This window comes from Girardinichthys multiradiatus, chromosome 20 (genome assembly GCF_021462225.1).
Source record: "Girardinichthys multiradiatus isolate DD_20200921_A chromosome 20, DD_fGirMul_XY1, whole genome shotgun sequence".
Lineage (NCBI taxonomy): Eukaryota > Metazoa > Chordata > Actinopteri > Cyprinodontiformes > Goodeidae > Girardinichthys > Girardinichthys multiradiatus.
In genome coordinates, this window is record NC_061812.1 from 28,147,026 (window position 1) to 28,168,979 (window position 21,954).

A 21,954-nucleotide genomic window follows, 5' to 3' on the forward strand; every position below is an offset into this window, starting at 1 on the left:
AAGTTACATTGACAGGATATATAGTCTGATCTGTGCCTTTAATAGAACTGCAGGTATAGGCACCTTTAGGCAAGTAGGCACATCTTGGCCCTTTAATTAATTTTAAAATGTTCTATGTGTAATTTATAATCCATATGAATCCAGCTGTTATGTGAAAGTCTCAAAGATTTGTTGGAGAACGATGTTGAACAAACAGCATCATGAAGACCAGGTAACACAACGGATAGGTCAGGGAGAAAGCTGTCGAAAAGTTTAAAGCAGAGTTAGGTTATAAAACCCAATCCCAATCTTTGAACATGTCATTGAGCACTGTCCAATCCATCATCTGAAAATATAAAGAGTATAGCACAACTGCAAACATACCAAGACATTACCATCTACCTTAACTGGCGGACGAAGCAATGAGAGATTAAGAGAGGCAGCCAAATAAAACACGTTAAATCTGGAGGAGCTGAAGAGAAACTGTTCACAGGACAACTGGTCATGTACCCCACAATTCTGGTGATTACAGAAGAGTGGAAACATGAAAGTCAATGTCAAAACAAAACCAGAAGTCCAGCTTGCAGTGTGCAAACAGTCAGTGTGACAAGAGACTGACCCAGTAAAAATCCAGACATAGATCCAATAGAAAATCTCTGGGAAGATTTGAAAAGTAATGTTGACAAATGCTTTCCATCCATTCCATCCTTTCTGACTAAGATTGAGTTATTTTGCAAAGAAGAATAAGCGAAAACCTCAGTCTCGAGATGCATCAAGCTGACTGAGAGAGCCCAAAACACATGCAGTTCTCATTGCAGCAAAAATGGTGGTTCTAAGTATTGACTCACATATAAATGCATGCCACAATTTTTTTTTGTTTCGACATTTTTTTAAACCCATGTATCGTTTTCCTCACAGTCTATAATGATGCACTACTTTATTTGGTTAATCATATAAAATCCCAATAAAATTGGTCGCCGTCAAAAAGTTTTATATTTTTGTGCATATTTTTGCCAGGTGCTGCAAGCATTTGAAGTGGCAGGTAATTCTTCCCCTCTGAATAAATGTTCTTCAATTAAAAAATCATGCCACCATAATAATAGATTAATTTATTTTAAGGCTTTACACACATCTTTACCAGGTGTACCGAAATCATGTCTTACAAGATGAAATGATGTATGTGTAGGATGTTAAAGCTAGGTTACTCATCCAACCTGAGGCAAATCCAACATTAATAAGTTTTCTTGAACACTGACACAAACAGACTGTCCTCTCCAAACTGTTACCATGGTGAGGTGGCAAAGTGCAGATCAATATACTGGATGTAGAAACTGGGGCATACTACTACTACAGTAGGAGACATATGATTATACGCACTAAATTCAATACAAGCATGAAACCAACAGAAACTGCAACACACAGTGCAGGGGATATAAAATCCACTTTTTTAGCCCTTAATTACATTTTTTTGTTTACTTGGAGTCTGTAGGATGGCAGAAAAATTAAGTCTTGGTCTCTCCAAGTGCTGCGTGAATATCTTTATATTCAGTTTAGGTCATATTTTTCTGTCTGTTCAGTTTCTTCTATTTAAACTGTTATGTCACAGTATTTGCTGCAGAACAGGTCATGGACAGCCGGCTAACCAATTTCGCATATCCGCCATTTTTATTGTACGCCGGGGCTGCAAGTGAATAACTCTTAAACGCACCTCAGAACTGGGGTAAAAAAGGTGCCTGTGGGGCTACAATAACAAGGAATTCAGACCAAAGCATTGCAGTTCAACTTTATATAGACCACAACTGAATTATTTAATTGTGAAAATGAAGCATTTATAAGCATATGTCCCCTTTAATGTACATTTACAATATAATTTAAGTCCCCTAACCTTGAATCGGACTAAGACTGCAATAAACAGTAAAAACAGATAAGAACCCCCTTGATAGGGTCAGGATTCTGCTGGTTCCCCTCTGACAGGCTCAAAGACTTCAGCTACTTTAAACATTGTGATTATTTGTCCTCAACATATCTCCTGATTGCTTCACTGCATCTCCACTACTTCTACTGTATCTTGCAGGAGCTTAATTCACAATGTACAGCCTGCGCTTAGTTTACAGAGCTGGTGCCCAGAACAATATAGTTTAGTTTCTGCAAATCTCATCGCTATCAACACACCCATTTTAATATGTCAACTGAAAGTATAAGGCAACTGACATGTCAGCTAATGTTTACAGCATGTTTTCACATGTTACACCCCCAAATAAGATCCACCAATCTTATCTACTCGTCTGACCTGTTGCACAAGTTTTGTTTCTTTTTGTACAGTTAGGGGTATTGTTCAGTGTTTTTCAATAAAATAAGATTGGAACTTTAAAGGTGGATTGTGACCTTATAACACCTGACAGCGTCAGTTATAAAAATAAATATATGAAAAAAAATGGTATCGGCCAAAATCAGAGTCGGCAGATCCGGCTTTTTAAAGATCGTAATCGGTGATCGGCCAGAAAACTGTAATCGGTGCACCCCTACATGGTTTGGTTTGTTCATGATAATTCTAAGTTCATGTTAATTCTTTCAATGATCTGATAATTTTTATGTGTTTATTATATGCTTGTTTATTATTGTTAAGGTCTTCATTCCTTTATGCTCAGTTCCTTTCTTGTTTCTCTCATCTTCCATTAGTTTCCCTGCTCTGTATACTCCCCTGGTTGTTTTGCATTCCTCCGATTAGACTCTCACCTGCTTTCAATGTGAACCTCCACTCCTCGGTTAGGCTTCTTGGTTTCTTCTGTTACACTCATTCTGGTTCCTGGTACTAAGTCTTACTCTCATTATGCTTCACCTGTAAGTTTACATTTTGTTTTCATTGACTCCTTTTGTCACCAGACTCTTTGTCCTTACGTCATTTTGTCACTTTGTTCTTACATCATTATGTCTTCTGTAGGAGGATCCCGGTTTCATTGTGCTCAATTTTGAAGCCATTAATACTTGTAACTACTTTTTCCAGACAGAAATACAGCTTTCTTCCATCTATGGATCAACCGCAGGCTGAACAAACAGCTGTTGGGTCAACCTAACATCCAAGGATCATCAACATTAGAATTACGGTATTTTTGTTTAAGTTAGATATAATTCTGCACTATTTTAGAAAACACAGAGACTAGAGGAGGTTTTTTTTCTCAGTGGTGGATTTAACTAGTTCTTCTCCCCCCAGTCAGTTGTTTCTATGTTACAAATTGTGCCTGGGGAATGGTAAACAAACAGGGTCAAGAGGAGAAAAGAGAGTGTAAACAGATCAGGTTTTATTGGTTCTTGTATGAAGTTGCTTTACAGGTATCAGGCATGTCAATAGCATTTTCCTTGGAGTGATTACATTTCAACACGGGCTGTGCTGCAGTTTAATGGGCTCTGTACAGTTTCAGGAATGCACTTGAGGAAGGTATCCTTGTACTTGAAGAATCTGAGTTTAAAGGTTCGCCGCTGCTCAGATGTTCACTGTAGCTGTCGTTTGAGAAGCTGCAGAGGCCCAGCCATGTGCAGAGCTATTATTTATGATTTGAGATGCAATGTACAAAGTTACTAATCTTACATTGTATGCATGCCAGAACTGAAAACATGAAGAACATTCAGGAAATTTCTATAGATTGTTCAGAATTCAAATTTATTCAGCATCAATTCAAAGATTAAATAACACTTTTAATGAAGGACAGCTAATGTTAATGTTTTATATTGTATGTTTTGATTACTGTGAAGCACTTTAAATGGGACAGTTTTAAATCCAGGAAAGTAAAGTTTAATATGTAATGTATAAACTTATTAAAACCTGATACATACTTTAATCTGAGAGAGGAGGTAAAACCAAGATTCAAAGCAACCTTTGATCCTTTTAGCATCCAAATTATTACTGTAAAACTGCCTTACTTTTTGCTCCAACAGCGGTTCTGTCTGCCAAGGTCAGTCTGTGATTGCAGGTGGTGCTGGTCTCATCTGACATTGGGCTTTCAATGCATGTAGATTCCTACTTTAGATCACTTACCGAACCACAATAAATATGAAGGTCAAAGTGCTGAAAGAAAAAATCTAATTGACACTGAGCACACGTCTGGAATCTTGTACAACTTTACATTACAGATAAACCAAGCATAACAGACAATGCAAACAAACACACAAAAAGAATAAAGCAACTGAAACTTGAAAGGGTAATCGAACCTCTCTGCTGAACAAAAACAATTGTTGATGGATTCTAAAAATCAGTCTAAGTTACCAAGCTGCTGTGGCAGGATACACTTCTGAGGGAGGAGTCGTCACAACATACTGATTAGCCAATCAGTGGCAGAGTTGGAGTGACATGACAGAAGCTGTGTGGTAATATACTAAAAAGAGATTCTAAAAAAATGTCTACACCTTGTATAAATGTCAGTTTTCTCCTAGTTGTAAAAATGTCACCAATCACTGTTACTAATATAACTGTTATGACTATTTTAAAATGACTATCTTTTAAAAACGTTTCATCATGTCATTAAATAAAAGACACACATTTAAGGTTTGACACTATCAAGTCAATATTAAAATAAGAAAATAATTACAAATTATTTTACAGCTTTTTAAATTTGTAAATTAACAAAATAAGATTATTCATATAAGGGTCTGACATGAACTGACAGGTATTAATACAAAATCTTTGAGCAAAACAACTTAGCAAGGCCAAATGCTTCTCATATTTTTGAAAATCCCAGGACCCTACATCTTTTTCTATGAAAGATGTTTACTTCCCCACAGAGAAGTATATATGATGTCCCAAACTTAAATAGCAAAATTTAGCATTTTGTCCTTTTTAGCATTTTACTTTATTTTAAATGTATCTGGTTCACATCTGTCAGGTGAGGTCTGCAGTGACTGCTGTATGTGCAGGCCATGTGGTATTAGATATTTCCATTAGTGTAATGTCAGCTCCAAAGATCCTAGTGTCTCATGTTCTAGATCTGTGACCCAGAACAATATTTCATTATTAGGTTATTTGTTATTATTAATATTTATTATTAATATTTGTTATATTGAAATATAACAATATTTCAATTTCCCTTTGGGATTAATAAAGTATTTTTGAATTGAATTGAATATCTCGCCCATAGACTGCTGGAGATAGGCACCGGCCCCGTGACCCACTATGGAATAAGCGGTAGAAAATGACTGACTGACTGAATTGAATATGCGTGCAGAAACGTTTTGCAGATTATATCACTGGACTGGTTCACTGTCAAACTAGTGACTAGTGGCACAACCTGGATCTTTTGTTCTGGGTCACAGACTTAGAACATGAGACACTAGGATATTTGGAGCTGACATTACACTAATGGAGAAGTAAGGCAGGGCTGGATCAGTTAGAGATGACAATGCACAAAAAGCACACACATTATTATTTTTCTAAATTGTATAATTCAATTCACTGACTAAAGAATACCAGCAGTGATGGATCAGACAATCTGGAGGATTCACTATTTATACAAGTATTATTAATTATTATGACCTCTTTCATTTCTATCTCATTTTCCATAACATCATCAGGGAGCTCAGAGACCAAATGAGCCCCTGCTTCACGTGCTGATCATTTAATTCCCTCCCATCCTAGAACTGGGATATTTTCTTCCCATGTGTAATCCTGGTGACGAACTGGGACATTGGAGATTAGAACATAATTAGGTTGTAGCCATCCAGTGACCGGAGCCTGACTGTACTTTCTTGGCTTGTTCCTGCTTGGCACGCCAGTCAGACTCATTAGGTTCAGTGCCATTAACAAAGACATTTCACATTTAGACCTCTTGATATATTTAAGCATGGATGAGCCAGTTTATCAGACTGCTTTGCTATTTACAAAGCAGTTGTTTTTTTTTAACTTTTTGTTAAAGCTCTTTGTACACAAAACCAGTAGCCTACAATGTGTGTGTTTTTAACTCCTTTATTTCTGATTTTGTTGTCTATATTTTAAATAATTAAGGCAGAGAATTTAAATGGTAGGTTTAATTTTGTTATTTCTTTCTAGAAAACACATCTGTATGGATGTCAAGTACAATGCTACGAAAACATATTCACAACTCTTCCATTTTTTCACATGTTCTTACATTACAGACGTACAGATTAAAAAGTACAAATTTAAAGTACAGGTATTAGTACAGTGTAGACATCTGCACAAAACAACCTTTAATGACAAAGTCAAAACGTGCTTTCGAGTAATTTGGTTGATTTACAAAAATGTACATTTAAATATTTCAAAATAATACTTCATAAGTATTAACACCCTCTGCATATACAGTATATACTGTTCAAAATTGAACTCAGGTGCATCTGATTTGATCATCATCCAGCAAATCCAGTGAAGGATACAAAAAGATTCGACAATGTCAACTATCTTGAGAAGCACTGTGGTCTCTGTTATTTAAAAATGGAAGAAGTCTGGAATAACCAGAATCCTTTGTAGGACTGGGGACTTCAAGAGTCTTTAGAGTATGACATGAAGGGCCTTGGTCAGAAAGGCAATCAGAAATCCCTTTTAGAAATAAGCGAACCATCCAATGGGTCCAGTCCACCATCCAGAACTTTAAGGTAGAGTGGCCAGACAGACACCACTTCTCACTAAAAGGCACATGACAGCTCAGTTGAATTTAGCCAGAAAAGCACCTTAGAGATTGCAGAGCAGGAGAAACAAAATTATCTGGTCTGAACTTAGCTAAAATAGACCTTCTTGACCTGAACTTGTCTGGAGAAAAACAGGCACTGCTCATCATGTCGCTAACGCTATCCCTACAGTGAAGCATAGGGGTGACAGCATCATGCTGTGGGGATATGTTTATTCAGTAGTATCTGGATGGCTAGTCTACATAGAAGGCATATATAGAAAAATTCTTCAAGGAAACCGGGGCATGAGTGCTCTAGACCTTCCAACTAAAGTGACGATTCATCTTCCAACACTGTAATGACTCAAAGCACACAGCCAATATAACAAACAAGTAGCAACAGGAGCAGTCTGACAAAATCCTTGAGTGGCCCAGCCAGAGCCCAGACTTAAGTCCAGTTTAACAACTCTACAAAGTTCTAGAACGACTCCCTACCAACGCTTCCCATCTAAGACCGGTTGAGTTTAAGAGGATCTGCAGACAAGAAAAATAGAAACAAATTGGCCAAAAACAAGTGTGCCAAGCTTGTAGAGACATACCCAGGAGGATCTGAGGTTATTTCTGCCAAGGGTGAGTCACAAAAATATAATGGCATGGGTGGGAATACAGGATTAACAAGCTCCTCGCAATAAAAAGGCTATTTCTAAAAAGCTGTTTTTGTTATTATGGAGGCAATGCGTGTAGGGCTTCGGTAAAAGAATTACCACCTCTGTTGTGATAAATCTGTAATGTAACTAATGTTGAAAAACTGTATGAGGTGTCAATACTTTCTGACAGCACTGGATGGTCAAAGTTTTAAGAACAGGACAGATGTCATGAATAAAGTTACACTTTATGTGACTTAATTCAAGATTAAAGGGGACTCAGAAAAAAGTTTGGCTTAATGCACTGCTAATGTTATATATAGAAAACGTCATGAACAACAGGCATTGTTTTTGTAAAATAATAAAAATGGAAATCTTGTATCAGCACATGAAGACGGTGTATTGAATAGATTCTAGTGAAAACTGAGTATGTTCAGTCAGACATGTCATGCAAACTAAAAAAGCTTCACGGACGGATGCAGTTCTTGCAGATGTCTCAAAATTCAGTGAGATAGTTGATCCCTCTTGAAGGTGTGAAGTTCAGGCACGTTCATAACATCTGACATGCTGCCATTATCACAGTCATCTAAACAGCTGACAGTTAGATTCCCATGATGCACATTATTTTAGGTTGTTTTCAATAAAATGTTCATAGCAGTGTTTCATAGACTCCTAATAAAGCCTTCCTCATCTATGGATGTGCACATTTTACAGAACTGATTTAAAAGACAAAAAAGGTTTTGTTGTTTTCATTGACCCTGTTTCTTCATAGCTTCACCTCCAGAGTAATGTAATGCCTTTTCTTGTGTAAGAGACACTTAATAAAGAATTTTACAATTGTACTATCAGGAGTCTATTTATACTCAACAGGAATGCAGTTATCTACCAATAGCATGTTCATGATATTACCGAAGCTCATTAAGAAACTATCTAGTTAATGCTTTGTGAATGTTTATATAAAAAACATATTTTTGGTTATGTTTGGATTAAGATCAATGTAAACTTTATAATACCTGATGGGCATTTTTGTGCAGATAACAGTCACATATAAAACAAGCACACAACAACAACATTAAAAGAAAAAAACGTCCGAGTTCATGCTCACATCGTCGAGTTCACCAAGCTGACAGCAGCAGAAATAAAAGGGTTTTTTTTATCTGTTCATTCTACACCGTAGTATCCTGTACATCCTTCCTGAACTTACCAAGGAAAATGTTCCTCATAAGGGATGTCTGCAGTCAGCTAAGATGATTTTAGCCTTCAGTAGGCATCTGGTGTGGTAATTGTCACAAGGTTCAATCAGGGGTGGGCCAGCAATTTTACCATATACAATACCTTAGAGACGATTCTTGTTTTTAACTGAAAGTGACTAGTGCCAGCAGATAGAATAAAGGTAAAAACAGACTCAGTAATGCAAAAATAAAACATCCTCATAAAAACTATTTATATTAAAGTGTGAAGCTTTCGATAAAATGCATACACTGGTGGGACTTTTTGGCCACTGACACCACTTGTCGCTTAAAACGCAATTTGTCATTAATAACCAACCCTAGGTGTTTATACTTTGGCACCATCTCAACAGTTTTATTATTGATTGTTGCTGATGAGATCATTAAAGGCCTTTTTATGCATTTCTGATTTTAGCGCTTTCTACTTAAAATCTTGAAGGTATCTATTATCTGTATCTTCACACTATAAAAGCTGATACAGGAATGACAAAGTGTTGTGATGGTTTGCAGAACTGTGGTCTCGAAGGTCTCAAGCTCAAACCCAAACTCTGCATGTTATGATTTGGGGTTGTTTGGTTTTTGGTTTCGGTTTTTTTCTTTATATGTTTTTGACAGTTGAAGTTTTGAATCGTTCTTCTGTTTATTATTATTATTATTATTCTTGTTAGATTTTTGAATCATGTTTCTCTTTGTTTTCCTGGTCATGCTTTAGTTTTTGTATTCATGTTTTGCTTAGTTGTTTTTTTGGATTGCGTTATCTGGTTATGCTTTGGTTTCATGTTTTTCTAGTTTGATTTCTATTAGTTTGTATTCATGAATTCCTGTTTTGCTCAGTCACCTTTGTTCTCTCCTGTCAATTAAGTTTATTCGGTTCACCTGCACCTAGTTAATCTGTCTTGCTTCACCTGGTTCACTCTCCATATATACACACCTGTTCTGTTTATTCCTCGCGGAAACATTCTCAAATCATGTTCAATTCAATTCAATTTCAATTCAGTTTTATTTATATAGCGCCAATTCACAACACATGTTGTCTCAAGGCACTTCACAACAGTCAGGTACATGTTTACAGATCATGCTCATGTCTTGCTTTTTGGACCATGCCATGCCTGTCTAGCCAGCCTGTTTCTGTTTTGTTCCTGCCTCATCTGTGAGTGAATTTTTGTTGATTAAAACTTTTTTTTTTCACTTACCATTACGCTGCCTGCTCGTCTGCATTCTGGGGTCCTATTTCGTAAGCCCTACCACTGCAGGCCTTTCTGTGCAGGACTTTGTATGTTCTCTCTGCTCCTGCATGGCTAAAATTTTGATTTGCCTCAGGTTTTCCAAAATGAAAAATGGAGCAAATATCATCCACCACAAACATACAGGTTTTTTTTCAGTAGCGGAGTTGGAGTGACATGAGAGAAGCTGTGTGGCATTATACTAAAAAGAGGAATGGATTCTAAAAAACATTTCTACACCTTCTATAAATGTTAGAGTTCTCTCCTAACTCTAAAAATATCACCAATCACTGCAACTAATACTCTGTTAACTGTTATGACTATTTTCAAATTACTATCTTTCAGAAAAATGTCTTAATTACATTAAATAAAAGACACACACTTAAGGTTTGACACTATCAAGTCAATATTAAAATATGCAAATAATTGTGAATTATTTTACAGCTTTTTTAAACTGTATATTAACAAACTAAGATTATTCATAAGCAAAGCGTCTGACATGAACAGGTATTTCAATATGAAAAGAGTCACAAAGAAAAAGGGATGGCAATTAGAAAGGTTTTAATGTTATGAAATTACATGGTTATTTCTTTGGCGCTCGGACCTTGGAGGAAGACATGAATGCTGAAAATGACATGAGCTAAGATGATCATTTGTAAGGCTTGGATTTAGAGATGTCTTTTCCCCCTGATCTGACACTGGTGGTGGATTGGCGGCCAGGGAGCTAGGAAACCAGGAGTAGATATGAAGGAAGATGGTGGAGGTGGGGTGGAGGAGGGATGAGCTCCGCTGGCAAGCGAGGATGAACACAGCTGAAGGTCCTTTAAAAGCAAGGCGTCGGAAGGTGTTTGGATGGAGAATTAGGCGGACAGGATGCTGATTGGAAGGCCGGGATACGCACAGAAGAGTCATTGGAAGGTGGAGGCGGTGAAGGTGAGTCTTTCATTCTGAATTTTTGTCTAAAGTCCATTAATACAAAATCTTTCAGCAAAACAACTTAGCAAGGTCATATGCTTCTAATTTTTGGAAAATCCCAGGACTCCATATGTAGGAAAAGGTGGTTTCTAGACTTGACCTAAGGTTCTGTGAGGGGATTTGAAGGGACCTGGAGAGAAGCAATTCCTTAAGGGGAAATGTGAAATCTGAGGAAGACCTCTCTTCAAACATAACACGTTGTGTAAATGCACAATGCGTAAATAATAGGGCACTGACAATATAAAATGTTAATATAAAACAAGCATCCTTTTGGTTATGTTTAAATTGGTTATGCTGAAATTTTGATTTGCCTTAGGTTTTACAAAATAAACATGGAGCAAATATCATCTACACCAAACATACAGCTTTTTTTTAAACGACCACTTGGGGCACAATTTACAGCAAATTAATCATACATTAAAAGGTATGCTTGAAAAACTAGCTAATGTTTGGTGTTTAATGTTTTATCTTGGCTCAAAAAATTGTGCCTCCATGATCTTAGGCAGTGCACCAACACATGGTAGGAGTCGTAGTGTATGTACTGTCAACACAACGGTTGTACAGACCCATAATATTTTTATCTTAACTGACTCCTCAAAAACAAATGATACTTTTTGCTATTTAACTCTTTTCGGTAAACGCAGAACAACGTACAACGGTACTACCTTTATGATCTCTTATGTGTGATGCATTTACAAAACCTGAAATTGTGCCTGTCTAGTTGTTGTGTTTGTGCTAACTGTGTGTAGAGCAGGAGGAAAATGTTTTCCAACGAGAGATCACAGCATGTTGGCTGGTTCTTTTTTTGGGGGGGGGGGAAGCTTTTCGTGAGGATTATGACTGTAATATTTTTTTGTAGTTTCTTAAAAAATTAGATCTACAAAAACAAGAAAACAACAAGGACATTTTTTTATTGCTTCCCAGATATGGTTTTCCTTTAACGTTGTGCTATTTTCAGCCGGAACTTGGCTTTAATTTGCTTTTCCATCCACCACAGTAAATGTTAGTATCAATGACAAAACTCTTGGACTCATGTTTTGGCAATGCACTGTTAAATGCACACGTGGCAGACTCTAAATTGGTTATCTGATGACATGCAGGCTTGCTTGTTATAAACTTGGGACAGGGGAAGTATCTAAATCCCTTGACCGCTCTTTACATTTTGTCCCAGTACAATGGAGAAATCTAATATGTTTTATTGTCATGTGACAGACCTGCACAAAGTAATGCATAACCAGTATGTAAAAAGAAATTAATAGTTTTTTTTTTTTTAGTTTTTACAAATACAAATTTTAAAAGTCTGACATGCATGTATAATTAGACCTCCTAAGTCAAACCTTTCCTGGAATTACAGCTGCAGGCCTTTTAGGTTATGTCTCTACCAGCTTTGCACATCTGGAAACTAACACAATTCTTATCTGCAAAATAGCACAAGCTCAATCAGATCAGAAGAATCTGATCCCTCCATCAACATTGTCCAGCATACCTGTCCCTGCTAAAAAAAAAGATCCCTGCAGCATGATGCTGCCACCACAATGTTTGATAATAGAGATGGTGTTTTCATGATGATATGCATTGTTAGTTTTACTCGACACAAATCATGTTTCATGTAGACCAAAAAATTACATTTTGATTTCACCTTGCCAGAGCACCTTCTTCCACATGTTTGCAAAGTGTAAAGCAGAATTTCTTGTGGCTTTTTTCCACAATAGCTTTCTTGTTGCCACTTTTCCAGATTCTCCCATCTGGGTTGTGAATCACTGCAGCTCCTCCAAAGTTGCCATGATCGTCTTGACTGCAACTCTAATTTATGCTATCATTGCCCAGCCTCTTTGTTTAGGTGTCTGTACTACACTGACCATTTCTGGATAAGACATTCTTTTATTACCTAACTCTGCTTTAAACGTCTCCAAAACTTTATCTCTGACCTGTCTGCTATGCTGTTTGTTCACTAATGTTTTCTAAGAGACTTCTGAGGCTTTTACAGAAAAGCTGCAAAGGGGGCTGACTACACTGACTGCACCTTTTAGGTTTTTCATTTAAAACCCTGTATAGATTTACTTTTACTTCAAAAAAATATTAATTTACCATACTTAGGTTTCTGGTCAAAATTGTCAAGGGGTAGGCACTGTATAAACAGATAAGCAATGATATTTGACAGTCATTACATTTTTACATTTGTTGCACATTATTAGATCATTTATTATACTGTTAATCAATAGGAACTGTAATTTGATGACTAAGTAGTGTTAATTTAAAGCAAAATCATTTTCAGTCTATACAGTGTCCCTCTAAGAATATGTAGAGAAAATGAGTGGTAAATATTCCAACTGCCACCTAATAATAAAGTAGGAATAATTATAAAATAATGAAATTTATTGTAAAAAAAAAAAAAAAATGTATTTCGTTGTTGTTTTCTGCCCTTGTATTTTTGCTGTACTCCCATCCCCCCTTGTTTTCTCTTCCTCCTCTTTGTCTGCTTGTCATCTCTCCTCCCAGCGACAGCCGCTGCTCTCTGATTGGCTGCTTCTGATATGGGGGCGGAGCTCGCTCGGTCCTCTGCTGCTTTTCTAGCTCCAGGATCAACTCTGTCGTCAGTTTCGGTAACAGCCAAGCAACGATAAGGATAATAGTTTACGTCGTTAAAAAACGTCTCAGGAGCTTAAATGGTTGGTTTAGAAACAATAAATTTAACGTAAAAGCACGTAGCTCAGTGCTGGATCTTTGTAGCGTCTCCTCCAGTAAGGAAAAGAAACGAAATAAAGGATTTTGTCGCTGGGTTTCCTTCTTCCCCTTCAGCCTTTTGTTTTTCGCCGTTCTGGTCAAGCAGGTGAGCAACAGCGCCCCCTGTGAAGAAGACTGGAAACAGCCCGAGGATAGGGACCCTTACAAGCGGCAGAGCAGCTAGCCTCCCCTGCGACGTGGGTGTTCACAGCCCAGCCGTCCGATGCGGAGTGAGGATGTGTCCCGCTTTGGAAGCCCTCATGCAGGCGGACGGGACTCCCTATTCGGGGAAGGGGGTGATGCTTGAGCCCTTCGTGCACCAGGTGGGAGGCCACTCCTGTGTGCTTCGCTTCGGGGAAGAGACGATATGCAAGCCCCTCATCCCCCGGGAGCACCAGTTCTACAGAAACCTGCCTCCAGAAATGAGGAAGTTCACCCCTCAGTACAATGGTAAGACACCAGCATTTAGTCGCAGTGTGCAGTAGCATCAGCGCTGTTGTTCTGGTTGTGTTCAATATCATCATCATGTGGGTTTGTAATCAGGCCCGGTCCAAAAGTACATGCGGTTCTGAGCAGAATTTTATTTGGTTTCTTACATCCACTTATGCTTCTGGTAAGCCTTCAGTTTAAGCGCTTGAACCTCAAATATTTCTCTTCATGTTATTTATCAAACCACAGGCACTGATCAGGCCTTTTCTGTCCAGTACCGATTTCCGATTTATTTTTTATTTTTTGATTCCTGTTGTTTTTTTCCTTAAGGACCATTACACATAAAGAGAGAAAAAGTGCAGCAACGTCTTTATTAGGAGTAGTAGTTTTGAATGAATCAGAAACTTAAATAATTGCAATATTATCCCCATTTGTCCCCCTAACCCAATTAAACCATTGTTTATTTTAAAAAGGACATTATGGTACTTGTTCTCAGCTTTGTTGCATTTAATAAATAAAGGGGAAGGGGTCAAATTTTTCAGTATTTCACCTCCATATCGTAAATCACAACGGATCAAAGAAGAAATGTGTTTTTTCTGATCTCTGGCCAATTGATTGGTGGATATGTAATAAATGGGAATAAATTAATTGTGGAGTTTCAATATACAGCAATGCCATACAGAATCAGTAGACTGATTCATTCACAGTTGAGGTCTGCATAAGATGCGGCTCCAGCACAGCCACAAGCATAAGAAATTATGAATAAAAGCTAAACTGTTGATATTAAATGATCACAACTAATAAATGTATCACTTTTATTAAATCCCAAATAAAACCAAACAGTTGCAGAGAATTATACATTTTTCTTTGGGGAGTCCCATGCTGACCTACCGGGGCCTTAAGCAGCAGCTTAGTTTGCTTAAGTCTTGCGCTGGCTCTGGTTGTAACTAGTGGTTTAAAGAACACTGCGTACACAACAGGATATATTCAGAGTAGCTTGGATCCATGTTTTTTTTAAGTGGCCACATAATGTGCGATAAATCAATCATTTTTAACATGCTTTCCGGGCACATCTCGTGTCCAATGGAGAGGTTTCAAATGGCATGAATGCAAGAGCTGACTCCCAGCCAGGAGTATGTGTAGCTAGGGGTGGCTTTTAAAGCATCTACAGTTTCAGGATAAGAGATAACCCCCACCGCCTGGATCAGAAATAACTGAGCCACATCACCTGGAGTGGAGAGAAGAGCTCAAAAGTCATTGAGGAGAATCTCAGCTCTGGTTACGGAGAGCTTCACACGAATACAGATTTTCACCCTCACATGGGCTTTTAATGAAGAGTGTAGTGTTTCCCGGTTGCAGCCATGTCTGCCAGGCTCACATTCACAGACAATGACACCAAATACATGCAAAAGCAGACGTCTCCAGGTGGCCAAGTTAGATGTAGTTTGGGTTCATGAGTGGTATCTGACCCCTCGGTTATGCACCGTGGGGCTATAAAAAACACCCTGGATGCGGATTGGGACTTGGATGGTGGTCTTCTGGACCTTTCGAGGGCTCTCCACATATACCAATGTTTTTGAATTTCTTCAGTATTATCAAGAAGCAATGTCAGATATTTTCATCTGCAATTCATGTATGTAAAAATGTCAGCATGTCTTTAAAATGTAAACATCTTAGAAGTAAATTATCAAGGACTTTTCAGGGTCAAGGTTCAGATTCTTTGAGGCAAACTATAAAACTAACTGACAATTATCTACATCTCAGTCATTCTCCTAATGTAGTCCTGCTATTGGGTTGTAAAAAAAAAGAGACGTTTTCCTTGATAAAACCTTATCACAACCTTCCAAGCTTTCCATTGGATTAAATACGATTGACTCAGAAGTTCCCACAGCGTCTGAGAATGATGACGATGCAACTCTGAACGAACAGGACGGACCCACTAGATGAGTTTCAGAGGCGGGGCCCTCTGTAGAAAGAGGAAGAAGATGATGACGTCAAAGCACATGACATCAGTCGTCCTGCCTCCAGTTGCCGCAGGCATTAGGACACTGAATCTTAACAAAACTCACAAGTCACAGCAATAAATCCCAACTCGTGGCCCTTTTGTTTATATCACTAGCTCTTTATTTGATCGCTTTCGACCACAAGCCTCCTTCCTCTTTCTCTTTTATATGTGTCAGCCACTGCAGCTGCCATGTTTATTCTCAGTACGACGGCTCCCCTCCCATCTCTGCAGCACTCGGCTCCTTGTAGGGTGTTTTATTAGGAGCTGGGGGGGGGGGGTCATGCTTGGCTGTTTGTTGGCTGTATCACAGAAATTGATATTGAGATTGCAAAATGTTTATCACCATCAAGATCTCAAAAATTATTTAAGTTGGCCTCTGCTCACGTTTCAGCTTTTAAATATCATTAAAATTCCTTAATTAGAAGCATCTAACCTAAATGGAAGCAAATAATCAAAAACCAATGTAATCGGGATTCAGATTTCAATTCCATCAGCAGCTACATTAATTAAAATCTGTTTATTAATAGATAACTATGGTGTTACTATTTAATGGTTCATTCTGTAGTTGGACTGCCTACAGAGTTTATTATGAACTGTGTACAAGGTTTGTGTGCCATAAAAATGCTTGAAAGAACAACTAGTTGTGTTTACTGAACATTGAAGAAGGATTTTTATGTATTGTATGTATTTTTGTCATGGGGCTGCATGAGATTCTCATGGTCTAACCTTTCAAAAATGTAATAAAAAGCAAAAAGGTCATAACAGAAAAAAACAGGAAAAGCAACAATTATTTCTACTGCAACACGTTTTTTCCAACTGTTAGCTCGATAAGAATGACTGGTTGTTAGGGTTTGAAAAATTTTGTATTGTTTATCACTCATGTCTGCTCTAAGTGCCTTTCCCTCCTTACATGCCACAGGAAGGGCGATTGGGACAAGAGTGAGTTATGCTTTTATCAGCAACATCTAGGGACTGGTACCGAGTCCTCACTCCCTCTCTGTTTAAGATCAAGACACATGAACCCTAACCTTTCTGACCCCACACACACACAGCCTGAATGTTTGTTGAACTGTGTGTGAACCAGCATGTATAAATAAAGAGGGAGGGGTGCCAACACTTTGTAGTCTGCACTGCAGAGTGTGACCTACCCTTGCAAGTAAAATTGACTGTATCGTTCTTGCCTCTGAGTTGACTAAATAATACCCAACACTGGTGGTGCTCTATCCGTTCCTTACTTTGGCTGTGGCTGTTTTTTTTTTTATGTTTTTTGTAATTAGAAATATTTCCAAATGGTAAAACGTTTTTTTTATATGCAAGTAAGGGTGTAAGTGGCAGTCTTTCAGCCAGCGGACCAGTAGTGGGCAGCAATCTAAGGAGAATGTTCAGCACTATGTTACACTACGCACCACATCATTATGGATTTCTTGGCCATCTTGTATATCCTGATACGGGCAGGCCATGCATAATGCCTTATTAACATGTGTAAATGTGCTTTATTGATAAAATCTGTCATTTGATTTGTCTGACTGGTTGGTAAATCTTAAACATCTTTCTTCTCCTCCTCCTCTTTTTGCAGGTGTTGTGTCTGTCAGTTTTGAAGAAGACGAGGAGGGGAACCTGTGCCTCATCGCCTACCCTCTCCATAACGAATCTGTGGACTATGAAAACCAAGACCCCTCGGCGGACTGCCAAGAACCCAAGAGCAGGATGCTGAAGTGGAGCAACAAGAAGCAGTCCCCGTTGCTGCAGGAGAACGAAAACTACAGCAAAGACAGAGCTCGAAACAGCAGAAAGGAGGACAAGATCATGAGGTGAAGATACTTGCTGAAATGGGTCTGGTTTCTTTGATGTTCTGCACATAAAACAAGAGCTGACATATTTCTGTTTTCCCCCCTATGTAGTTATAATCGTGAGGAGGTCCAGCAGCAGCAGGCTGAGGTTCTGTACTTCAGCTTGGAGAAAGGCAACGTGGTACCACAGATCAAACACAACCCATGGAGTCTGAAATGTCACCAACAGCAATTACAGAGGATGAAGGAGAATGCAAAGCATCGCAACCAATACAGTATCCTTTTTAATAAGTAACACTGTATTCAGTGAGCTGCACAGAGAGGCAAGGATTATTCAGCTGTAGTGTGCATGTCTCCTTTGTTATGATCCTTGACTCTTCCTCTCACAGAATTTATTCTGTTGGAAAACCTGACGTTTTGCTACAGTGTCCCATGTGTGTTAGACTTAAAGATGGGAACTCGTCAACATGGGGATGATGCTTCAGAAGAGAAGAAAGCCAACCAGATCCGGAAGTGTCAGCAGAGCACATCAGCATCTATTGGAGTGCGACTTTGTGGGATGCAGGTAAGGAAATCAGCTGAACTGGGTTAGGCAGCCTCGAAAGGTCTGGATTTTGATTTCACTATTCTGCAGGTCTGGATAAGTATGGACAGAGAACATAATAGCATAGGGGAAATTACAGGTGGAACTCAGAAAATTTGACTACAATAAAAAAAAGTTTATAATTTATTTCTAAAATGATGAAACTCAAAGATTCATTAAACACAGGAGTAATACATTTAGAGCATTTATTTCGGTCCATGTTGTTATAGCTTACAGCTAATGAAAACCAGAAAATTCAGTCTAGGATTTTGGATAAGACAGTATATGCACTCAGTATTTTGTCAGGGCTCTTTTTTTCACGCATTAACACACTTCAACATGCGTGCATCAGGTCGTCTGCATTGTTGGGTCTGGTGTCTCTCATATTCTTCTTGACAATACTCCATCAATTCTCCTTATTTTTGCTGGCCAATCAACCATATTAATACAAAGCTCATTAAACCAGGTATTGGTGCTTTTTCCAGAGTTAACCCTGTTGTTGTGTACCTTTTTCTACTTTAGTTTTTCCTTCCACTAACCTTTCCATTACTATGCTAAGATTGGAAGCTGGGAAGGTCACAACATGAGATATCTGTATTAAAATCATTTGTAATTAGTCTTATGGAATATCCTGACTCAGAAATAGATCTTTTGGTTTTTAGTAGCTGTAAGCCATAATAATTAAAATCAATAGAGGTAAACACTTAAAATATATCACTGTGTATAAATTAATACTTATTAGTTTCTTTGTTGAGATGGACCTAACCTGTTAAACTATTGTTTTTTTTCCAGCATTTTTTCTCTTTATATTAAAAATATAACATTCTCATAAAATGGTCAAAACAGATTACACTGATTCCTTCAGAAGGTTGCTACCACTTTGGCAGTGGTTACCACAATGTCAGTCACTTCTTCATTCTTCAACATCAGCAGTTTAGACACAGCCATTTTGGAAACCATAAATGCATGTGGACAGATATTAGTCAGGTGATGGAACAGATGAAGAAAGAGATTAAATCTGAGGTTTTTAGACCATAAACCTGTTAGAAAAGAAAACAGAGGGTTTTATTCCTGTCTTCTTTGTTGATAAGCTGTTGGAATGTTTAAATAAAAAGTGAGTAGGAACCCTTGCTTTAGACTGCAGTTGTTTTGTACTTATGATTTAGTAAGAACAAAGCTAACAGAGCACTTGGATTGCTGCATGTCTCCTGCAGGTGTACCAGTCAGACTCTGGCCAGCTGATGTTCATGAACAAGTACCACGGACGAAAGCTGACTCTTGCAGGTTTCAAGGAGGCTCTCTACCAGTTCTTCCACAACGGCCGTCGCCTTCGTCGCGAGCTGCTGTCTCCGGTGCTGCGCAGGCTCCGGGAGATGAAGGACGCCCTGGAGGCCTGCGAGTCCTACCGCTTCTACTCCAGCTCTCTGCTCATCATCTATGATGGAGATCCTCCCAGGACTCCCTCCAGACCCAGACATCGAGGAGGGGAGGAAGGTGATGAGGATGAGCCATCTGATGAAGAAGAGGAGGAAGAGGAAGGAGCATTTGGTTTCCCTCGCTCCTCTTCCACAAGCACTGCTGGTGGTTTGTCTGGGGGGAGCAGTAGTCGCTCATCGCATGGTGCAGGAGAGGCCAGCAGCCCCGAGGTGGACGTGCGCATGATTGACTTTGCTCACACCACATGTCGGCACTATGGAGAAGACAGTGTGGTCCACGAAGGCCAAGACAGCGGCTTCATCTTTGGCCTCCAGAATCTTATCACCATCATCTCTGAGCTGGAGGACCACAGCACTGACTGAGGGCGTGCTGGAGCTGACGTGGTCTAAATTTCAAGCATGGGAAACGCTCCCCGAGTTAAAATCCTAGTTGGTTTAACCCTCTGAGGTGCTTCATACCTGCGCAGGGGGCTGCTTGGTGGAAACCCCAGAGGCCTCTCAGTGAGTGGAAGAGTCTGCGAGGTTGATCCTGCGCTCTCCCTTACCTGTTGAAGGAAAAGGCTGCTTGTGCCCTCTCTTGCACTTTCGTCTTTGAAACTGAGACTTTTTCTTTGTGATACATGATAGGAGCAATGTTGCATGAGATGGACGATTTTTCTACAAAAACACATGTTCTCTCCTTTGACGTTGTAGGACTCCCTCTCCCGCCTCTCCTCTGGTACAAACGAGTATCTTTAAGTTCTCTCTGAGAGAGAAAGGCAGAGACGTATGAAGCTATATACTTAGGTAGGATGCTGCCGTGGTGCTTAACCTGTGATATTACATCTTTTTTTTTTATGAACTGCCCCACAACTTAGCACAACTTAGTGAAGGAGTTATCTAGTTACCTGAACAAGCTGACCTTAGCTGGCTCGGTCAGCAGCCTCGTAGCAATGGACAAATTAAGCATCTAATGACTTTTTTTGTGTTTATATTGATGTCTTGTAAGAGAGGTTGTGTCCACCAAGCACTTGGCTTTATACTTTTTTGGTGGGATATTATCTAGGTTTAGAAGAAGGGATTTGGCTTTTTTCATCATTTATTTTTTTTTCTGCACTTTTGCCTATGAAAATGCGATTCCAAAAGGGGATTTTATCGCATTTTTTTGTCATTCATCTTCTTCATTCCTACAAATCTGACTTGAAGAGGATATATTCATAAGAACACTAGCTTCAGAGACTATAGACTATTTATTTTGAAAGGATTGTTTAAAAAAAAAATGGAAACAAGCACATTCCTTATTACCATTTTAAATGTTCTGTCCTCCTGAACGTCTTTGATTTTTTTTGTTTTTTGCATATTTGTGTTAACAGTGTCTTGGTAAATAAAGGCATCCATTGTGGTTAAATTCTATTACTGTGTTGTGTTTATTTAAATCCAGAGTGCACTGACTAGTCCAGAAATATTAAAAAAAGGGAATGAAAGTGAAATGTGAGCAAAATCAGATGCGTGCAGCAAAACAAGGAAGCAAGGCTGTGAATCATGCTTTTTTACCTAATTTATAGATAAAATGTTTGCATATTGTGAAAAAAAAAAAAACAACTGAATGCTATTAAAGCAAGATTTCCATTGCCTGTTGTTGGTCTGTATGTTCATTACATTTTTTCAACCTCCTCAAACAAACAGGAGCATTCAATGAATCTGATTTTAGAGCAAATTAACCACTCAAAGTCAACCTAAACCTCCAGACTGACAGCAGAAACAAATTTTCGTGATCTGGTTGAGTCTACTTCAACTTCCCCTTGTAAGAGAACAAAAGGCTAATGTTCAGATGACAATGGGGGAAAAAAAACAATGAGCTTTGAAGGCAGAGATGCTGTTGCCAAGCAGTAAAGTTACATTATACAGGTACATCTAAAAAAATTAGAAAATCATGAAAACGTTCAGTATGTTTGGTGCCCATTTCAGGAAGTGAAACTCATCGATTATATAGATGCATTACACAGAGTGAAATTTTTCAAGCCTTTATTTTCTGTAATTTTGCTGAATATGGCTTACAGATAATGAAAACCCCAAATCCATTGTCTCAGATAATTTAGAATATGCGTGTGGTAGGGCGAAACTATAGGAGTCCTATCCGTCACTCCTGATAAGAAAATGCTCTTTTGAAACTGCAGTTGGAGAGTAACTAGGTCCTATCAGAGCAGATAGTCTGACTAATTAATCAGCTTGTTATACTCCCTGTGGTAGGTTATATGAACCAGAACAACAGAAACTGTACTATTCGGTTCAATAGGCTTTGAAAGACTACTAACAGAACACCTTTGGCTTTGTCACCAAATCAGATAAC

The 21,954-nt window shown here is 38.5% G+C and overlaps 1 protein-coding gene across 1 annotated transcript; it reads left to right on the forward strand.

Annotated features, from left to right (window-relative positions):
• The first annotated feature begins 13,242 nt into the window (after positions 1–13,242).
• On the forward strand, positions 13,243–21,017 carry LOC124857286 (inositol hexakisphosphate kinase 2-like). The gene is made up of 5 exons (XM_047348493.1): positions 13,243–13,832; positions 17,393–17,627; positions 17,718–17,881; positions 17,996–18,171; positions 19,404–21,017. Exons 1-5 carry the CDS (start codon positions 13,619–13,621, stop codon positions 19,986–19,988), a joined length of 1,374 nt encoding a protein of 457 aa, XP_047204449.1. The 5' UTR covers positions 13,243–13,618; the 3' UTR covers positions 19,989–21,017.
• Positions 21,018–21,954: the final 937 nt, after the last annotated feature.

Coding starts and splice junctions, on each gene's coding strand:
- LOC124857286 (XM_047348493.1), top strand. CDS start 13,619: ATGTGTCCCGCTTTGGAAGCCCTCATGCAGGCGGACGGGACTCCCTAT. Junction 13,833..17,392: donor GTTCACCCCTCAGTACAATG/GTAAGACACCAG, acceptor CTCTTTTTGCAG/GTGTTGTGTCTGTCAGTTTT. Junction 18,172..19,403: donor TGCGACTTTGTGGGATGCAG/GTAAGGAAATCA, acceptor TGTCTCCTGCAG/GTGTACCAGTCAGACTCTGG.